At 51.2% G+C, this 20,049-nt stretch overlaps 1 protein-coding gene across 2 annotated transcripts; it reads left to right on the top strand.

Annotated features, from left to right (window-relative positions):
• Positions 1-627: 627 nt before the first annotated feature.
• Positions 628-17,300, top strand: LOC142905009 (cell adhesion molecule CEACAM5). 2 transcript variants are annotated; one of them, XR_012929487.1, is made up of 11 exons: positions 628-909; positions 993-1,322; positions 3,423-3,586; positions 3,768-3,894; positions 4,457-4,735; positions 7,472-7,753; positions 7,978-8,235; positions 8,810-8,927; positions 12,694-12,733; positions 15,672-16,741; positions 16,819-17,300. XR_012929487.1 is itself a non-coding variant. In XM_076051464.1 (10 exons), the coding sequence occupies exons 1-9, from the start codon at positions 864-866 to the stop codon at positions 12,710-12,712; spliced, it is 1,623 nt and encodes a 540-aa protein (XP_075907579.1). In that variant the 5' UTR covers positions 628-863; the 3' UTR covers positions 12,713-12,733; positions 15,672-17,300. The 2 variants fall into 2 exon arrangements, 1 of the variants encoding a protein (XP_075907579.1); XM_076051464.1 differs by having other exon boundaries at positions 15,672-17,300.
• The last annotated feature ends 2,749 nt before the right edge of the window (positions 17,301-20,049 follow it).

Consider the following 20,049-nt stretch of genomic DNA (forward strand, 5'->3'; position numbering starts at 1 on the left):
GTTGTTGATCAAGGAGCAGCAGGAGTCCCGCTGTGGATCATCAGGGGGCGCCACCGGACCGCTCTGACGTGAAGGAAGAGGCTGAGCGCTGGCTGAAGAGTGAAAGAAGATGAGGAGGAGACCTGGTGAAGGTCGAGGGAGGCTCAGAGCTGAGTGGTGATCTGGAGAAGGACCAGGACCAGGACCTGGCCCAACTGGACCAGGACCTCGACCTGGACCTGGACCTGGCAGGAGCAGGAGAAGGACCACGACCAGAACCTTCTGATCCAGGGGATGATCCAGAACCAGCTGGACTTGGACCTGTTCACGTCTAAAATCAGAGTTTTCCTGAAGGTGGCGCTTTTGCACACGGTAGCTTGCTGATTTACTCATAAATCCACTCACACATTCAAACACTTTGACTATCAGACTCTCAGAGCTCATCACTTCATGGAATCAATAAATATCAGAATCAACCCTGTGACCGCATGAAACATCGATATGAGAGAGAGAGAGAGAGAGAGAGAGAGAGAGAGGGAGAGCGCACCACCCACCACTACCACCACTACAGGTTGTCACACCTCACAGCGGCCACCAGGGGGCAGGGAGCGGCTCCAGGTGGGCAGGTGTGGAAACTACCAGCACACGATGTCCAGGAGGTGGCAGCACCACATTACAGTTAACACGGAGGAAGAGGGGCAGGTGGAGGAGAAGTTTTCACGAGAAGTTTACACATTTCCGCGATTCGTGACGTCACTGAGCCGCGGGTTTGTGTGCAAGTCTGGGCGTGTCCGGGAGTGTCCGCGCTCCAGCAGCAGGTAGGTCTTCTTGCTCTCCGTCGGTCTGTCGGTCTGTCTGTCTACCGCTGCTGCTCCAGCTCCTCCATGGCTCCTCCACCACCGCTGCTGCTGCTGCTGCTCACCCTTGCCGGTAAGACCCTCTCCCCTCGGTGTCCCCCAGCCTGTCCGGTCCGGTCCGGTCCAGTCCCTGACCCTCCCCTCCCCCACCCCCAGGCTCGTCCTGGGCCCAGGACCTGCTGCCGGACGGCCCGGTGGACGCGGTGCTGGGTCGGAACGTCACCCTGAAGACGCTGGTGAAGCCGGTCTACACCTTCATCGTGTGGAACTTCAACGACGGAACAGAGCAGGTCCACATCGCTACGCGGACGGAGACGGGCCTGAATACGAACGATGCGTTGTACAAGGACCGGGTGTCTGTGGACCCGGTCACCGGAAGTCTCACCCTGACTGCGTTGCGAGCGGACGAGAGCGGAGACTACAGCATCACCATCATCAAAGAGGACGGATCCACTCTCACGGCCGAGATCAAGCTGCGGGTCCTGGGTGAGTGAGTGAGTGAGAGAGAGAGAGAGAGAGAGAGAGAGAGAGAGAGAGAGACGCACCTCCTGGAGCTGGAGCTGATGGTCTGGATTACTAGTCATTTAGAACCCACTAGATGATTGCAGTGGGTTCAGAACGACACAGAACCAGAACCACCACCACCACCACCGTCATCAAGCTCAGTGCTGCATTAAATCTCCAGCATCCACATAACAAGGGAAATCATTGAACGACTGATGTCGTCAATGTCTCCGTGTAAATGTAGTGTAAAGCAACAGAAGATATTGAACCAGTCATCTACATGCTGGACTTGAATGAAGTGACTTCAGTACCAGCAAGACACATTAGTTAGTCAAGGGAAAATTAATAAACACCTAACACACGTGTGGGAAAAAAAAGTTTCAGCAATCAAGTCGATGCAAAAAGTGGCGCAAACACACCAATAAAGAAGCGGCTGTTTCTCTCAAACACATCAGAACATGAAACATAATTTTAATCACATTTTTTAACAGGACGTTGAACGTTGTGTCAAAACAACACACTGAGTCACATCTTTGCTCATTTTTAGTGGTTTTACGGTCATTCAGGATATTTTCTAGTGGTGATACGACGTCTACCTGCGCATCACACAGGCTGCACACCCCTGACTGGACGCCTTCCGGAACTCCGGACCGAACCGAACCGATCGTCGGTCCCTCTTTCCCTGCTCCGCGGTAGTTTGAGCGTCGCTGATCGATTGTTTATTTTACAACTTTTTGCAATTTTCGCTCTTCGGAGCCGCTGTAGTGGCGGGACCAGCGCGCCCCTAGTGGCAGTTCGGTACAGGGCAGCCACACCTGCTGCTGTTGGTGGGACTACATCCTGCCGCGGAGGGATGTAGTTCCACCCCCTCCACCAACATCATGTCGAGCCTCCTCGCCTCCGCCCCCCCCGCACTGATGACGCAACCCGGCGGTTACTTGGGGTCACGTGAACTCTTGGGTGACGTCACCGCAGTTTTGATTCAAACGGCAGCAGAAAGAGGAAACCTGCCCTAACGGTGAGCAAGTGGTGATGGGTGTGGCCTCCTCAGGTGTGTGTGTGTGTGTGTGTGTGTGTGATGGTTTCAGCAGCAGTGTTTTTTGGGGTCAGATCATGACGATTTAAAGGGCCAGTACACTGTTTTACAGCTGTGTGTGTGTGTGTGTGTGTGTGTGTGTGTGTGTGTCCACACATGGCTACTGTTTCCCAACACTCCCATTGGAGTCACTGGTCACACTGGCCGTCACAACTGGTTAGGTTGCCCCTCCCTCCCTCTCTTTCTCTCTCTTCCTCCCTCTCTTTCTCTCCCTCCTCTCTGTCTTTCTTCCCCCTCTCTCTCTCACTCCCTCTTCCCCCCCTCTCTCCTCCTCTCCTCCCTGTCTCTCTCCCACACTCTCTCCCTCTCTTTCCCTCCCACTCCCTCTTTCTCCCCCCCTCTCTCTCCTCCCCTCCTCCCTCTTTCTCTCTCCCACGGTCTCTTTCACTCTTTCTTTCTCTCCCCCTCTCTTCCTCCCTCTCTCTCTCTTTCTCTCGCCCCCCTCTCTCTCTCGCTCTCCACCAGGAACAGGTCCAGCAGGTCTTCTCACCTGCTCAGGTGTGTGTTGGTTTTAGCGTTGAGGAGCCTGAGGCAGCGGGACGGTGGTGGCACCTCCCCCTCCTGCTCCGCCCCCCCGAAGCAGGACCAACAGGAAGAACCTGCTGCTGCTGCTGTGACTCACCTGGCCTCTCAGTTCTGATGCTGATTGGCCGTTACCTGGTTGAGATTTCAACTCCAGGATCCCTGTCCTCTGATTGGCTGTCCCCAGGAGGGCGGGGCCGTGTGTGTGTATGTGTGTGTGTGTGTGTGTGTGTGTGTGTGTGTGTGTGTGTGTGTGTGTGTGTGTGATCCCAGGTCATTTGCTGTGTGATGTTTCAGCAGCAGTTTCTTGTGGGTGAGATGTCTTCAGGATTTAAAGAGCCAGTACACTGTTTTACAGCTTTGTGTATGTGTGTGTGTGTGTGTGTGTGTGTGTGTGTGTGTGTGTGTGTGTGTGTGTGTCCTCACCCCCCTCACCATGCTCCCCCATCTCTCTCCCCCTCCAGAGCCAGTGTCTGAGGTGTCCATCAGCTCTAACCTGGCAGAGGTCATAGAGGTCAACAGCACGCTGGTGCTCACCTGCTCCGCCAAGGGCTCCTTCCTCACCTTCACGTGGAACAATGGCTCCACCCCCCTGCTGGCCACATCCTCCAGGGTCTCCATTAAGGAGGTCAGACCAAGACACACACACAAACACACACACATGGTGTTTGTTGTTCACTCTGTGTGTCTGTTTATGTCACTTTATTGTCCTATTGCACATTATAAAATGACAAAATAATCAATAAAACGGAGAGGGAGGGAGGAGGGTCATGTGACTGACTCTCTGCTCTGTGATTGGCTGGCTCCAGGCCGAGACCTCCAGCACGCTCACCATCATTGATGTGCTGCGCAGTGACTTGTCCCGCCCCCTCAGCTGCACTGCCGCCAACAAGCTGGAGATGAAGCGCAGCGCCCCCTTCAACTTCACCATGTTCTGTGAGTAATGCCGCTTAGCGCATCTTATTACTTTCCTAGTGGTCACTAGAGGTAGTCCAGCTAAAAAAAATACATAAAGCCCTAATAGAATTTTCCTCCTTAGAAACCCTATATGACCTAAAAAGATTTTCCCCCTGTGGCCACTCGAGGTACTGCATGTAAAGGATACAAACGTGAACTCTGCATGTGAACGATTATATGCCGTGGACATAAGGCCCCAAAGAGCATTTTTCCCCCATCAGACCACAATATAAAAATAAAGGCCTGTCAAATGGCTGACAAGACCACCTTTGACCTCTAACATGGTTCATAATAAATCTTTTTATTGTAGATTTTCTTTAGTCCTGGACTTTAGAATCTTTCAAAAAAATATTTATTAAGGCCAGAAAATAGTTTTAATTTTCCCAGCGTGACGTCACGGCTCCTACTGATTGGCTGATGTGTCTCCTCCCCCTCCCTCCTGCTCCTCGCCACCTCCTCCTCCTCACTATCTCCTCCTGCTCCTCGCCACCTCTTACTCCTCACTATCTCCCCCCACCTCCACCTCCTCCTCCTCCTCCAGACGGTCCTGATGGTGTCACCATCTCTCCCTCCTCTCCTCCGTCCTTCATCGCGAGCGGCGGCTCCTTCAACCTGTCGTGTGGCGCCTCCTCCTGGCCGACGGCCTCCTTCTCCTGGTACCGTGAGAAGCAGAAGCTGGAGCACTTCCAGGAGGTGCTGCCACAGAAGGTGCTGGAGGTGTACGGCCTCAACAAGCCTCCGGCATCCTACACCTGTATGGCCACCAACACTAAGACGGGCCGGGCCGTCCTCTCCCCCGCCGTCACTCTTGGCATCATGGGTGAGTCACAGCGCCGCCCCTGTGGCCACACCAGAGTTGGAGGAGATCACCTGCACGTCGTTGGAGGAGTTTCAGTTGTTACATTGATAATAAATTATTAGATCATAATTAAATTGGCTCAAGCATAGATAAATAAAAAGGAAATTTCCTTTTTAAATGTGTAGTACAAGTATTATTATTATTTCTATAATGATAATAATAAGAATAATAAGAATAGTAGTAGTAGTAGTTACAACTAAGCATGATTGTTTAAATTAACCAATAGTAAATTACGCAATAATTTAATAGATGAATAATCAAAGTATTTTGCTCGCTAAGCCATGCATTTTTGTTTTCAACTCCAAAAAAAACCTCTTACAGGAGTGACATCATCATCCTCCTGGGGCCTGTTGCACGAAACTAGGATAAGGGATTAAGCCGGGATATCTTGGTTATCCTGGATGAATTTATCCCTGATCCGGTTGCTCAAAAGTGGGATAGGTGGAAGTGGGATATGTTATGGTATAAATTACCATGGGGATTTATTCTGTGGAGTGAACCTGCTCCAGACCAGGCTAAATTCCAGGATCTATTTAATCTCACTCCTTGTCTCAGTAAACAGTCACCACCAGTGCAAACCAACAGTTGTTCCACTGAAAACTACACATTGTTATCACATTCAACTAGACCCACTGTCATTATTTCAACGTTTGGAATCATTTAATTCCAATCACTATAGATAAATTAGTAACTTATACTTTCCCATGCATCATATATAAAAATACACATCCCATATAAACATGAATACACACCAAAGAGTAACATGAGGTTCTTTTCGTGACAGTTGACGGTCCTGTCACTATGTCTCCAATTGATCATGCGCCCTTGGCTACTTGGCCAAGGGAAGATCCCTTTGGCCAAATGGTTGGCGCGCATGAGTATCACATGGGAGTCTGGGGTTGGAAGCCCGCCCGGCCCCTTTGCGTCTTGCTACATTTAGTGAGGTTTTACACCTCACAAGCTGCAAATCGTTAGTTTATTATCGTTGTACCTTTTTTTTCAATTAAATGTCACAGTGATACTTACTCCCTTAAAGAATAGAAATTTCAACTGGTCCCTCTTCTCACGTTTTGTGTTTTAATATTTCTGAGAAGTTGCATTACATGGTACATTAAGTGCATTTCTTCTATCCTTATGAATGATGCCAGAGTTTCAATTTCCAACCAATCATAGCACCAAGGTGGGATTATAGATAAAAACTTTCACAATTTGAATGCTTAGTGTCATCTCTTTTTAGGCCAAAAGGTGCATACATGAAACAGACACCATCATAATTCACCTGGGAGAGGAAAGGTGAATAATAATTATTACTATATTTGTGTTCCAGTCAGCATACAGTGTGCATTGAAAGCATGACTCACCTCCCATTCAAATTTTTTTTTTATTTCAAGGGAGAGTTTTCTTATCGTGTTCCTTTTTATTTCTGACTCTAATAAAAAGGTCTGCAGTCTTTCTCTTCTTGTATTGGATGCCCAAATCAAATTGGATTTGTCGCTGTAGATGCTGGGCATACAATTGTCTGACAACTTATGAGTTCTGTCAACCCATGACAATTAGCACAGCACAGGAATTCTGCATAATGGGAATTTCCGTCCATTAATTCCCACTATGTTGCCAGGATGGCTCTTTCCATACACAGCGTCTGAGTCCTGTTACACAAATGAAATTTTGTGTGGGCACCAAATGATGCTAAAAAGAAGGTGAGTAGGCACCTTCTGCATACAATGTACACTTCTGTATCTTAAATATTAGTTACACACACACACACACACACACACACACACATGGAACTTTTTAAGCTCAAACAGACATTCAGTGAAGTTGTCTATTTGTCATTGTTACGGTTTTTTGGAGCTACATTTAAACAATTTCACTCACATCAGCAATAAATTCCACCTACAATTTCAACTGGTTCATAATTGGAGTACGAGTAGCGAGTTCGTGTTTGTGCACTATGCACTATGCATTCAGACGGTCTGCAATACTTCACCACGCTTTTCTCTCTGTTTTAACGCTGCGGTGGTGTTGCCTTTCTTCTGTATTTCTTCCTTTACCTCCTCATGAGCCTCCATTAGGATTTCCGCCTCGGATGGGAAAAGGACGCCGCTCTCGTTGTCATGGTGAATCCTTGATTCTGAGCTCGATAACGGGGGTCTATCTGAGGAAGCCGCGTACGCGCACTTATCCAGGATAGGTTTCACCTGGCTTGATGAATCCGTGTGCTCTCATCCTGGATGTGTTTTTGTGCAACCCATTAAGCCTGGACACACGTGTTGTGGATTGGTTGAACGCGGCTTAGTTACTGATCGTGGATGCCGGAATCCTGCTTTCGTGCAATGGGCCCCTGGTCTGTGATTGGCTGTGGTCAATGACATCACACCACAGCTGGAGCTCCATGGGTGACATCATCACTGTCAGCTGGTCATTAGCTGCGGTGTGATGATTATGATGTGTGTGGAGGTCAGCAGCCCAGGTGCATGCTGGGTAGTGTGTGTGTGTGTGTGTGTGTGTGTGTGTGTGTGTGTGTGTGTGTGTGTGTGTGTGTGTGTGTGTGTGTGTGTGTGGTCATGTGACCTCCTGCTGTGCTGCTCCGGCCAGTGGAGATGAGATGGTCCTTCTGGACTAAGGTCACATGACCCCTCCCTTCCTCGCTGAAGTCCTGCCTCCTTCCTGTCTACTCCCCCCCCCACCCCACAGCCAGCATCACCTCCATAACGCTGACCGGACCTTCTGGCGCCCCCCTGCTGGCCGGGAACAGCTCTGCCAACCTCAGCTGTGCCGCCAGCGGGGGTCCGGTGTCTAAGACCACTTGGACCAAGGACGGCCAGCAGTTGCCGTTAAGCTCCCGGATGACCTTAGTCAAGAACGAGACCTTGCTGATAATCAGCCCCCTGCAGCCGGAGGACAACGGGGACTTCAGCTGCAAGCTGGAAAACAAAGTCAGCAGCAAGACTGCCACCATCAGCATGGAGGTCTACTGTGAGTGACAGAGAGAGAGAGAGAGTGAGAGACACAGTTAGCCTAGCTTAGCATAGATGAAGAAACCTGTCTTGGTGGGTTCCTCACCTGTGCTGAGCTAGCTTAGCCTAGCTCAGTAGCTTAGCCTGGCCTACCTGACAGGAAACCTACAACTCTCTCTGACCTCTGACCTCTCCCTCTCTCTCTCTCTCTCTCTCTCTCTCTTTCTCTCTCTCCTTCTCCAGACGGTCCTGACTCAGCCACGGTGTCGGGTGAGGAAGCCGTGGAGGTCAACGACCCCGTTATGCTGTCTTGCTCCGCCCCTTCGATGCCATTGGCCAACTTCAGCTGGACGTTCAATGGGTCATCGCTGGTAGACATGGCCAAGCCTGTGCTGACCATTGACAAGGCGGTGTACAAGAACAGCGGGACGTACGAGTGCAAGGCGAGCAACACAGCGACGGGGAAGATCGCCACCGCCAGGCACCTGCTGGCAGTCAAGGGTGAGACACACACTCACAAAACTTCATGTGTATAATAAATCCTGTAATGTGGGGCGGCTGTAGCTCAGGAGGCAGAGTGGCTTGTCCACTGACAGAAAGTTTGGCGGTTCAAATCCTGAACCCACAATGCCTCACACGCATGTGAGTGGATGTTGGCTGGTGGTCGGAGGACCTGTTTGATTGGCTGCCAGGCTTCCGTCAGTCTGCCCCCCCCCAGGACATCAGTGGCTACATGTAGCTTTACATCACCACCAGTGTGAATGTGGTGTGAATGAACAATGGCTTCAATGTAAAGCACTTTGGGTGCCTTGAAAAGTGCTATATAAATCCAATCCATTATTCTATTATCCATTATTATTCTAAATAATAATAATAATAGTAGCAATAAAATTATAAAAAATTTGATAAAAACAAATAAAGACCAAAACCAAGTAAAAAAGGAAAAATACAAGAAAAATGTGATAAACTGATGCTAACGACTGTTCTTGTTGTTGCTGCTGCTGCTCCTCCTCCTCCTCCTCCTCCTCCTCTCCTCTTCTTCCCCCTGCTCCTCCTCCTCTCCCTGCTCCTTCAGAGGAGGGCGCTCTAGATGAAGGTCTCTCAGATGGAGCTATCGCTGGAATCGTCATTGGCGTCCTGGTGGCCCTCGCCGCCGCCATCGCCCTTGTCATCTACTGCAGGCAGAAAGTACCGTGAGTGGAGGGCGTGGTGGGGGAGTGTCTTCCTGTTCTGCATTTCAATGTGGCTTAACTGAGAACCTGCTGGCGGCGGAGGGATACACAGAGAAAGTTCCAGTAGTTCCAGCCAGCCAGCAGTGTGTGTGTGTGTGTGTGTGTGTGTGTGTGTGTGTGTGTGTGTGTGTGTGTGTGTGTGTGTGTGTGTGTGTGTGTGTGTGTGTGTGTGGTCACATAGCAAAAACCGGTAGACAGTTTCTGTTGTGTCGAAATAGGAACTGTGTTCATACAGTGTGTGTGTGTGTGTGTGGGCACTTTTATCACCTCGTAGAACATTCCAGTCATTCTCAACCTCTTGCAACACACACACACACACACACACACACACACACACACACACACACACACACACACACACTACTGCAGCAGCCGGCCGTGGCCACGCCCTCTGCTGGGCGGGACCTGCAGCTGCTTCCTGTGTGTTAGGAAGTGATGAGTGACTCACCGTTAGGTCACATGACCAGGAGGGGACACAGCACTTCCTGGCCCCTCCACCACCCGGTGCTGCTGTTTGGCAGTTAGCCTGGTGTTGTCAGCCTGCTGTGATTGGTCCTCCAGTCCTGGGTGATGAGGGGCTCACTGGAGGCCCATCGTTTCCATGACGTCACAGTCCAAGATGGAGGCCCCTCCCACTTTTCTCCCCCTCCCTGACCTTTGACCCCAGCCCTCCTCCCTCCCTCCACCTGCTTTGATCAGCGCTGCCTTTGATGTCTTTGATGCTGCAGCTGCTGCAGCGTCAAAGAAGCTGCAGCAGCTGCAGCAGCTCCAGTGGAGGCTCCCTCCAGGTCCAGGAAGTGACATCAGAGGGTGGCAGCACAATCACACACACAGACACACACACACACACACACACACACACACACACGTACACACACACACACTGACACTGACACTCAAACACACACACTTGGTGGTGAAGTTGGCACTGAAAAAAACAGTTAACTGGCCCTTTAAATTCTAGACTCTCTCACACACCCACACACACACACACACTAGTTACATGGGCAAAGCAGGAAGTGTGGGGGTGGCGACTGAACAGGGGGCGGGGCCTGAGGAGGAGGTGCCGGTGCTGCTCCTGGGCTCCATCCGCCCCCAGGTGGAGCAGTTCTTCCGGGGGCTGACGGAGGCGCAGTGGCGGCGGATGACCAGCGGGTGTCCCGACGAGGCGTCCAAACTGCTGCTGGCCGACCTGCTGCTGGAGCTGCTCACCAGCCTGACAAGCAGCTTCACTGCCAGTCTGGGGGTCAAAGGTTGCGTCAGCCAGGAACACGTGCGCTCCAGCCTGGGGGACGGCCTGACCCGCACCTTCGCCCAGGTCCTGGAGGTCCAGCAGGTCCAGGAGGTCCAGGACCAGGAGCTCCTGATGGAGCAGGTCTCCAGGGAGGTGGCCGACACAGTCAACTCGGTGGTGGCCACAGGCGGCAGCTTCTCCAGACCCTCCAGGTTCCTCCACGTCACCCCGCCGGGCCGCCTGGACATGATGGTGGCCCACCTCTGCCAGGTGTTCAGGGCCTTTGGGTCAAAGGTCAACACCTGCCTCTTCCAGAAGAAGAAGGAACTGAGGCTGGAGGAGCTGCTGGACCTGGAGGAGCTCCAGGATGGAGATGGAGGCTCCCAGACCTCAGAGGAGGAGGTGGTGGAGGAGCAGCAGGAGGTGCTTAAAGCCTCCTCTGAGATGGTCCAGAGGTCCATCAGCAGGGAGGTGTCGGAGCTGCTGGAGCCCCTCCTGCAGGCCGTCCCTGCCTCGCATGCTGCCGCCGTGCTGTCAGAGACCTCGGAGAAGATCCGCTCGGTGGTAGAGGAGATCTCCTCCCCCACCTCCTCCTCCTTCTCTTCCCACCTCAGCCTAAAGACCAGGAGCAGCAGGAGGAGGAGCAGGAGCAGGAGGTGCAGCGTGTCCCTCACAACCATTAGCCTGAAGATCAGGACCTTCATCTCTAGGTGCTTCGCCAAGGTTCTCCTGCTGAGGAAACACTCGCAGCTCCAGCTCCGCTTCTCCAGCACGGTGGAGGAGGAGGGTGCGGAGCTCCGGGCGGCCGCCGCCTCGCTTGACACCCTGCTGGACTCGGTGGACCTGGAGGTCAAAGGTCAGGGCCGGCCTGACTTCTGCCAGTCGCTGTGGAGGATCTCCAGGGGTGAAGACCAGGCGTTTGTGGAGAACCTGGTCCAGCTGCTGCTGAGGCTGCTGGGCCAGCGGGGGGAGGGGGCACCAGGAGGGGGGTGGGCGGGGCCAGGGGCAGAAGGGGAAGGGCTCTCGGAGAGGAGGGAGGAGGTGCAGCAGGAGGTGGAGAAGAAGGTGAGGAGCTTCCTGGTGCTGCTGCACTGGTGGCTGAACTCCCAGCTGGAGATCTGCTGCCAGAGGGTCACCACCTCCCTCAGCCAGGCCACGCTCACCCAGTTGGAGGAGGGGCGGAGCCAGCAGAGCCAGCAGAGCTGTCAGAGCCAGGAGAATCAGGAGAACCAGGAGAACCAGGAGAACCAGGAGAACCAGACCTACGTGAGGACGCTGGTGGAGCTGCTGCTGTGGAGGGCCCTGAAGAAGACCAGGATGACCATGGAGGACCGCGGGCAGATCCTGGAGCGGCTGGTGGTAGCGGCATGGGCGCGGCTGGAGGAGGAGCTGGAGGTGCAACAGCTGCGGGGGCTGCGGCTGCGGCTGAAATGCCTGCAGGGCCTCAGCCGGGCTGTGCTGAGGGAGCTGTGCAGGAGGTCCGGCTCGCTGGAGATGATGCTGTTGTCGCTCTATGTGGACGGAGCTGCAGCAGAGGAGCTCATCGTGTCCGTGCTGGTGCGCCACCTACTGGCCTCGGCCCAGAGGAGGAGCAGCAGGAGCAGCAGCGGCTTCTGCTGTTCACTGCGAAAATTCCTGTTCAGGCCCTTCAGAGGAGGCTTTGCCCCCCGAAGAGGCTCTGCCCACCCAGGAGGTTCCACCCACAGCGTGGAGGAGGAGGAGGAGCAGGAGGACACGTGAAGGTCCAACAGGAGGAGTCAGGAGCTCCAGCTAGACCCTCCCACCAGTCACATGACCAGGAAGAGCCCCTGGGATTGGCTCCACCCCACTGGAGGAGTGTGTGTGTGTGTGTGTGTGTGTGTGTGTGTGTGTGTGTGTGTGTGTGTGTGTGTGTGTGTGTGTGTGTGTCGTGTCTGGACTGGTCCACCTGCTGCTGCTGCTGCTGCTCCACAGCGCCTCCTGCTGCCTCCAGCTGTTGGGACTGTGTCTCTGTAAGCTCCTCCCACTGGACACTGAGGCCGTGCCCACCTCCCCCAGTGGCGTAAAACTTTTTTTTAAATAATCTTCCTGACAGGATGGACCGTTGACTCCTGACCTGTTACATCCTCACCTCTCCAATCGGCAGCCAGCGCGATAAGACTGTTGGCCTGTCGAGTCTGGACACACACACACACACACACACACACAGACAGAAACTCTCTTTGGGCCCTCAGCGGGACTCTGTGCAGGTTGAGGACAGTCTGCCAGCAGGCCCGGGGTAGGGTGTGTGCGCGTGTGTGTGCGCGTGTGTGTGTGTGTGTGTGTGTGTGTGTGTGTGTGTGTGTGTGTGTGTGTGTGTGTGTGTGTGTGTGTGTTTCGGAGTGTGAATTAAGCCTTTGTTGTGTGTTTGTGTTTAAAAACATGACTCAAAAGTCTTATGTCAGTTTCCCAGAGAGAGAGAGAGAGAGAGAGAGAGAGAGATGTGTAACCACTGTTTTGTGTTGTGTGTCGCAGGGTGGAGTCACCATACTAGAGGAGCTCCATCACACTGACGGTGAGACACTCACACTCACACTCTTAACGCTTGGTTCACACTAGTTGGGCTCACACTCTTAACGCTTGGTTCACACTAGTTGGGAAGCAGCGCGCGCAGTGACCTTTTTATCATTTCGGTGTCTGCTCTATTTTGTGAGCAATCTGCGTCAACTGGACAGGAAGTCGCTCAAAGAAAAATGAGAAAATCCGGTTAATTTTCAAAATGAAGACATTTCAAAATAAAATACAGTGAATGACAAATTCGATCATACTAGTGTATGTTATATTTGTCAGTACCTTGTATCAGATTTCGAGAGAGATGAAACACGTGCACGTACAGCAGAGTGGGCTGGCTACGGGGTCGGGGGTATGGGGGGGGGGGGGGGGGGGGGGCTTTGAGACGTAATTCACATTTACCTCTCACACACACAACTGAAATGCTCTCACACACACTAGTGAAAATTGGTTAGGTCTGTCCACCCAGTTGACGCTTGAAGTGGAAAAAAAAATAAAAAACCTCTACACAGATACGATTAGAAAAGGCTAAAAACCAAACGATGTAGTACCTATGCCAGGCCTGGAGTCGCGCCACAACTTTCCTTCCTGAATGCCGAAGAAGAAGAACACTAGTAGCACAGCTTTGCTGTGTCAATTCAGGGTCTGCATCCTTGAAGTACGCATTTTGAAAGGAAGTTGCATCATAGCACTGCGCGAAGGCTCGTCCCAATTCCCAAGGGTGCTTAGGATGCTCAAAATGCGCACTCGGAAATACGCACTCGTTTTAGCCGATTCCAAGGATACACCGCACTATCCTTCGCGCACTTATGTATCCCATGATGCTTTGCGTGCTGCTGCAAAGCATCGTGGGATCCTGGGAAGTCAGCTGAAAATAAGCGGCATGTACTGGTGAAGACACAACATATAAATTTAAGAATATTGAAGTTTCACATAAAGTATCCAGTTTTTAACGTAGGATTTTATTTATTTGATCATCCAACGGCATCGTTAGATGGCGAACCAATGGTTAGCTTGATGCTATAAAAATGTCACTTCCGGGGTTGGCCAGCCGGAGGGAACGGCGGTGACGAAACGAGGAAATACGCCGAAGGCTAGACCGTCCCGAGTGGTGACCGGGGAGGCGGGGTTTGGTCCGTCCTTCTAGGCTGGGTACTCGAAGACCGCTTCCTTCAGACGGAGGACACTCGGTCTGAAGGGTGCAGACCCTGAATTGAGACACAGCGCTTGTTTAAAGAAGCAGGAGCTCGCTAAAAGTTTAGCACGACTGAGAACAGAAGGAAAGATTACTCGTGAAGAGACGGTGTGGATGGACGACAGAGTTGAACCTCTGCTTCGAGTTACTTTAGAACAGAACGTTTTTGTAGTGTTTTTCACTTTGCACACAATTCACGGTCGATCCACGAGCACTGTGTGTTATTGTTCACATTTTTTAGGGCTGTGACGTCAGGGTTTACTAAGGGCGTGTTCTCATTGCCTCGCCTCGCCTCGCCTCTCCTCGCCACGGTTTGATTGTGTCCTCATTGGCCCCCGGTTCACGAGACCGTGGGCGGAGTCGACGCGGTAAAGCGGGACAATGTTTTCGACGGCATTATTTCTGTGCGATACACGACAGCGTAGCGATGGACAAAGTAGAAGTGGTTTCATACCTGCTGCTCGGTCTGTGGTTGCTTTTCTGTTAAAGAAAGAACAATTTTCCTCACTGAAGTCACAGTTGATCATTTATGCAGGCAACATTTATAATTTCTGGTTACGTTTTCTGTGAGAGTAAAGGTGTAGTTCAACCTTTATATTTTCACCAAAAGTAAACACGAGACAGATACAACGGGAAATAGCATTTATTTAAAAACAGACAGTAAACACAACTCCTTAATTATTTGAAATAACTGCCCTGGCGAGCCAAGGACGACTTTATGCCGCGGTGTTCGAGGCTTCCTCGCGGCGAAGAGCCACGTCCTCTCGACCAATCCGTATCCCAAAAGACAAAATAAACATGTATTGAAAAAGCTGTTTTAAAAAAATGTATACACATGTAAATATATTTGTACACCATCAATAGTAGCTGCTCGTATTCACGGTAAAATGTACCTGACACGGAAGTTCCGTGTCGATCGAAGGAGTTGGCGTCGGTGTCCGCTCCGACAGGGAAAATCGACGAGGACACTGAGCCAATCCAGTGCCCTGCTCGTCGCTACGTCACCACTCAACTCGCCTCGTCTCGCTTGGACCCTGAGCGCTTGAGGTACCAAAACGGCGCCCCCTACAACCGAGGCGAGGCGATGAGAACACGCCCTCTAAAAGATCTGTTTCGGCGTTTACACGAATCTGGGCAGGGTGGCGTTTTAAAACGTCACCACCCTGAGGAGCGTGTTCGGAAGAAAAAAAATTAGTTTGCACGAATTCACGGAAAACGCTGGATGGGTATAAACGCACGGCTGAACCGCATAAATATTTGCACGTCTTCAGAGAAACACGATAGGAAGAGTTTGAATAGTTTCCGCTGACAATAATATGCCGCTGCTTGGCGAGTGGTCGACGGCTGTGCTGACGCTACCACCATCGAGTGAAACTGCTTCACTTCTACGCTTCACCGGCGCGTTTTCCGTAACTTGCGGTTTAAACTGCCTTCCGTTTCAACTGAACTGCTCTCACACACACTGGTACTTAACTCTCACACACACTCGTGCTTAGTGGGATATATGTGCGAGTGCGTGATGGAGATTGCCCATTTCAGTAGTGTGTGTGTGAGCATTTCAGTTGTGTGTGTGAGCGGTAAATGTGAATTATGTCTCATTATGTCCCTGTCGACCGTCGCCGAGCCGTGCGCATCTGGCGTGAACCAGGGGGCTGCGGCTCGCGCACGTTTCTTGCTTTACGGCGCTGCCGCGTCCAATGTGAACCCGGCCTAACTCTCTCTCTCCCTCTCTCTCTTGCTCTCCCAGTTTTTCCCATCATCCCTCGGTGCAGTGGGAGGAGTCCAGTGGGATCCTGCTGGTTTTCCCGTGAAGCCTGGACCAGTTTTCCCATCATGCACCTCTCCGTCATGGTGCTGACCCTCCGTCCGGATCAGCGACTTTATTCTAACCAATCTGACTGGTTCAAAATCATCTTCAGCTTCTTTTTTTTTATATTCTCCAACATGAGTCCCCCCCTCCCGCCCCGCCCGCCCCCAATCAGGAAACACACACACACACACACACACACACACACACACAATGCGGGGAATAATTGTCCTTAAAATCTTGTTTTGATTTCTTTCACTGTGCGTGCCAGCCGGGTGGAGTCACCCTGCACCGTCCAATCAGCTGGCTGGTGCTACTTCCTGTCACTCCCTCCCTCCTCCTTCCTTTCTGAGCTCCACCCACATCCTCCTGTCCTCCTGCTTCCCCCTTTATTCATTTTTTGAAGTGATAAAAACATCAACAACTGGAAATTGTTTAAATTTTTAAAAGTGTCGGTAATAAAGTATAGACCATGCTCTGAAAATGCAGGAGCGAGCGAGGAGGCACCAACGTCCCTCGAGAGCTAATCCTAACTAGCATCATCAGACTTTCAAAAGACAACAGCGTGAATTAAAAAGAACTTCACGGATGATTTGGAGAGAAGGGGCTAAAGTAGCTAGCACTGAGCGTGTGTGGAGATTAGCATCGTGGCAATGGTTAGCATCAAGGCAAAAGGTTAGCATCGAGGCAATGGCTAGCATCAAGGTAACAGCATAGTGGCAACAGTTAGCATCAAGGCAAAAGGTTAGCATTGAATCAAAGGTTAGCATTGCAGCACAGATCAAGCAACCAGCTGCCCCTCTCCACTCCTCCAAAAAAATGAATTCTTACTGTTTCACTTCCTGGTTCTGCCGACATCCCACTCGCAAGCCCCGCCAATCACCCATAGGCTCACGACCATCTCCCTTTACATTGGGATCGTGTCAGTTTTTTTTCACACCAATCACCTCCAACGAGCTAGCAGCAAACTGACAACTGAGCTAACGTGCTAGTACAGCAGAGTTTAGGAGGTTTGTCCAGTGAGCTAAGAACGAGCTAACAGTAAGTTAACAGTGAGCTAACGTGCTAGTACAGCTGAATTTAGCAGGCTTATCCAGTGAGCTAACTGAGCTAATTCTCCAGTACAGCTGATTGGACAAATCAGGAGTCTTTTCACATCTAATGAGCACACAGGTGGAGCGGGGGCGGAGCCTGGATGTGGAAAGGGCGGAGTCATTGCGGAGGGGAGTTTGTGGGCGTCAACGTTCTCTTTGCTTTTTGAAGGGAAAGTGACCGACAAGCCAGACCTTTAGCCCCACCCGCTTCTCTAGTAGTATTGAAATGTTGACAGGTGGCGCTGTTGCAGCCTCCTTAGCCTCCAAAAAGATGCTGTAAATATCATGTTGACTGGGTGCAAACAGAAATTATGAATTACTGAGGGTTTTTATTGGTGTTGTTGTTGGTATTTTATTTGTCTTTTAAATGTCTTATTTTGCTGCATTAAAGTGTAAAAAAACCCTGATTGTGGTGGAGTCATGTGACCTGGAGAATTAGCCTGGACATTAAAAAAAAATGGAAATATTTTCATAACTGGGGCCTTTTTTTTGCTGTTGTTGCGAGTCTCCTGGTGTTTCCTGCTGAAAGCAACAGTCAGTCAATGAGTCAGTGAATCACTCAGTCAGTGTTTGAACCTACCAATCAGAGGACAGTGGTGTGTGTGTGTGTGTGTGTGTGTGTGTGTGTGTGTGTGTGTGTGTGTGTGTGTGTGTGGTGGTGGGGGGGGGGCAGCAACGAGAACATTCCAAACTGACACACAGGCTGGGTGTTGACACTGGCACCAAGGTAAACAGTGGTTACACACACAAACACACACACACCAGGCTGTCCTCTGACCTCTGACCTCTGCAGTTACAGTTTCTTCCTGCATCCAAACCTCCTATATTGAGTTTTATTTTTTAATTTCAAATCTTCAAACTGACCTGCTGGAGAGGGTGGGGCCAAGGAAGAGGGTGAGGGCGGGCCCAGGGCGCTAGTCCTGTTAGCTTCTGCTAACAGTCAACACCTGGGTTTGAAAGTTAAAAGGACCAATAGGAGCTCAGCGTTGATTTGAATTGTCCAATCGGGATGAGAGGACTGTGTGTGTGTGTGTGTGTGTGTGTGTGTGCGCCCGCGATGATGTGACGAGCCGTGACTCACAGGTTACAAATGCTTTGTGTGTGTGTGTGCAGGTGCAGCAGCAGCAGGCAGGACTCGACCTGCTCAGGAATGTGTGTAAGAGTCAACACACACTTGGCTGCAAACTCACTGGTGGTTAGCCACTAATGCTAGCTGATGCTAGCGTGCAGCCGGCCGCCAACTAGTTAGCCGCTAGTTAGCCGCAGTCAGTGAAGGAGAGTCTTCAGCAGCAGCAGAGGAGACCATGGCTCTGTCTCAGTTCAGGGTCTGCGTCCTTCCAAGGAAGCGTCCTCTATCGGAAGGCGGGTCCTCCGAAGGACCCGGCCGAGAAGGACAAAGCCAAACTCGCCTGGTTGGTTGGTTCGCCATCCAACCATGGCGTTGGATGTTCAAATAAATAAAAACCCTACGGTAAAAACGTAATATTTTATGTGAAATTTTAATACTTGTTAAGTTTGTATGTCGTGTCTTTGCAAGTAGATGCCTCCATTTCAGCTGACTTCCAAGGATTCCATGCTTTGCATGCTGCTGCGTACAGAATGAAGCAAAGGTAGTAGCGATGCATCCTTCAAATCGGCTTAAAGTAGGGCGCATTTCAAGGGGGCATTTGGAGCATCCTTCGAATTTTAGTGAATTGGGATGAGCCTTCGCGCAGTGCTGTGACGCAAATGGCCTTCAAATGCAGGCTTCGAAGGATGCAGACCCTGAATTGAGACACAGCCAGTGAGGAACCAGTTCACACTCTGCTTCCTGTCGATGCCTCATTGGCTGCAGAACCAGGAAGTGAGTCTGGTCTCAGCAGGAGCCTTGACACCCCCTGGTGGTGGTGGTGGTGGTGGTGCTGGATGACACACGTCTGTTGGGATTTGAGTCCTCATTTAAGCAGGTGAGATCATACAGAAGCTTCCAGAACCTTCAGATTCCTTTAGCAGTGCCTGGTCAGTGAAGGCCTCGTACACACACACACACACACACACACACAGTGAGAAAGAAAGGAATTGGTGAATTGGAAGTGGTGACTCGATCGTCTCAATCGTTATTTATAAAAGAATGAAAAAACAGACGTGAGAGTTGCTGGAGTGACACGCAGAGACACAGCAACAGGAAGTGACATCACAAACTCAGTTTGATTGTTCTGTGTGTGTGTGTGTGTGTGTGTGTGTGTGTGTGTGTGTGATTACAGACTACAGTAATGAAGGCCCTGACAACCAGAGTGAAGATGTGAGACACAGCTACGGAAAACTGGTGAGGACAAACCAATCCGTCCACCTGCACACACACACACACACACACAAACACACACACCCGCTGCCTCCCTCCCGGTTCACACGGCGGAGCCAGAAGAATCAGAACCAGTTCGGAGGAAGTTCAGGGTCACGTGTCCCTCCTCGGAGACCACGAGCCAGGGATTGATTCGCCATCACGTGGTTCACCGTGGTCACCTGCTTCCTGTTGTTTCGCTAAATGTCACCGCCAGTGAAAACATTAAAAAGTGGGCGTGGCCACACTCTCCCATAATCCCGCTGTTGTCTCCCAGCGGGAAATCGAGTCGGGACACGTCGCGGCAGGAGCCAATGACTCTCCTGGAATGTTTGAACGTTTATTCTGTGGCCCCGCCCACCCCCACCCTGTCCCCACCTCCTCTCCCTACCCCTCGCCCCCTTCAAGCGGTGCAGCGCTCAGGTAACAAAACTCTGATGACATCATCACTCGCAGCTTTCTGGAAGGTTTGAGTGGCTTCAAGAGAGGAAGTTGCAGTGGTGTGTGTGTGTGTGTGTGTGTGTGTGTGTGTGTGTGCGTGTGCGCGCGTGTGTGTGTTGGTCTGCAGCGCCCTCTGCTGGACGGACAGCAGGCTGCACCTTCACGCACCTTCACACTGGAGGCTGGAGCATGAGGAACCACTGCTGTGAACATGTTGTCTGATCACAGCTGTGTTGTCTGATCACAGACAACACAGCTGTGATCAGACAACATGTTCCAGAAAGACATGTCTGATCACAGATCTGTTCTTGGAGAGCAGATTGGCTCATAAATTAGGCTAAAATTAATCAATGAATGAATTACTTGATTCTTCAAATAAAGGAAACTTCACAGAAATCAAGAACAGAGCAATGATGATGATGATGATGATGGTGATGATGAAGGTGATGGTGATGATGAGGAT

Source organism: Nelusetta ayraudi, unplaced genomic scaffold, assembly GCF_046127955.1.
Source record: "Nelusetta ayraudi isolate G7.1 ecotype Tasmania unplaced genomic scaffold, CSIRO-AGI_Nayr_v1 ptg000135l, whole genome shotgun sequence".
NCBI lineage: Eukaryota > Metazoa > Chordata > Actinopteri > Tetraodontiformes > Monacanthidae > Nelusetta > Nelusetta ayraudi.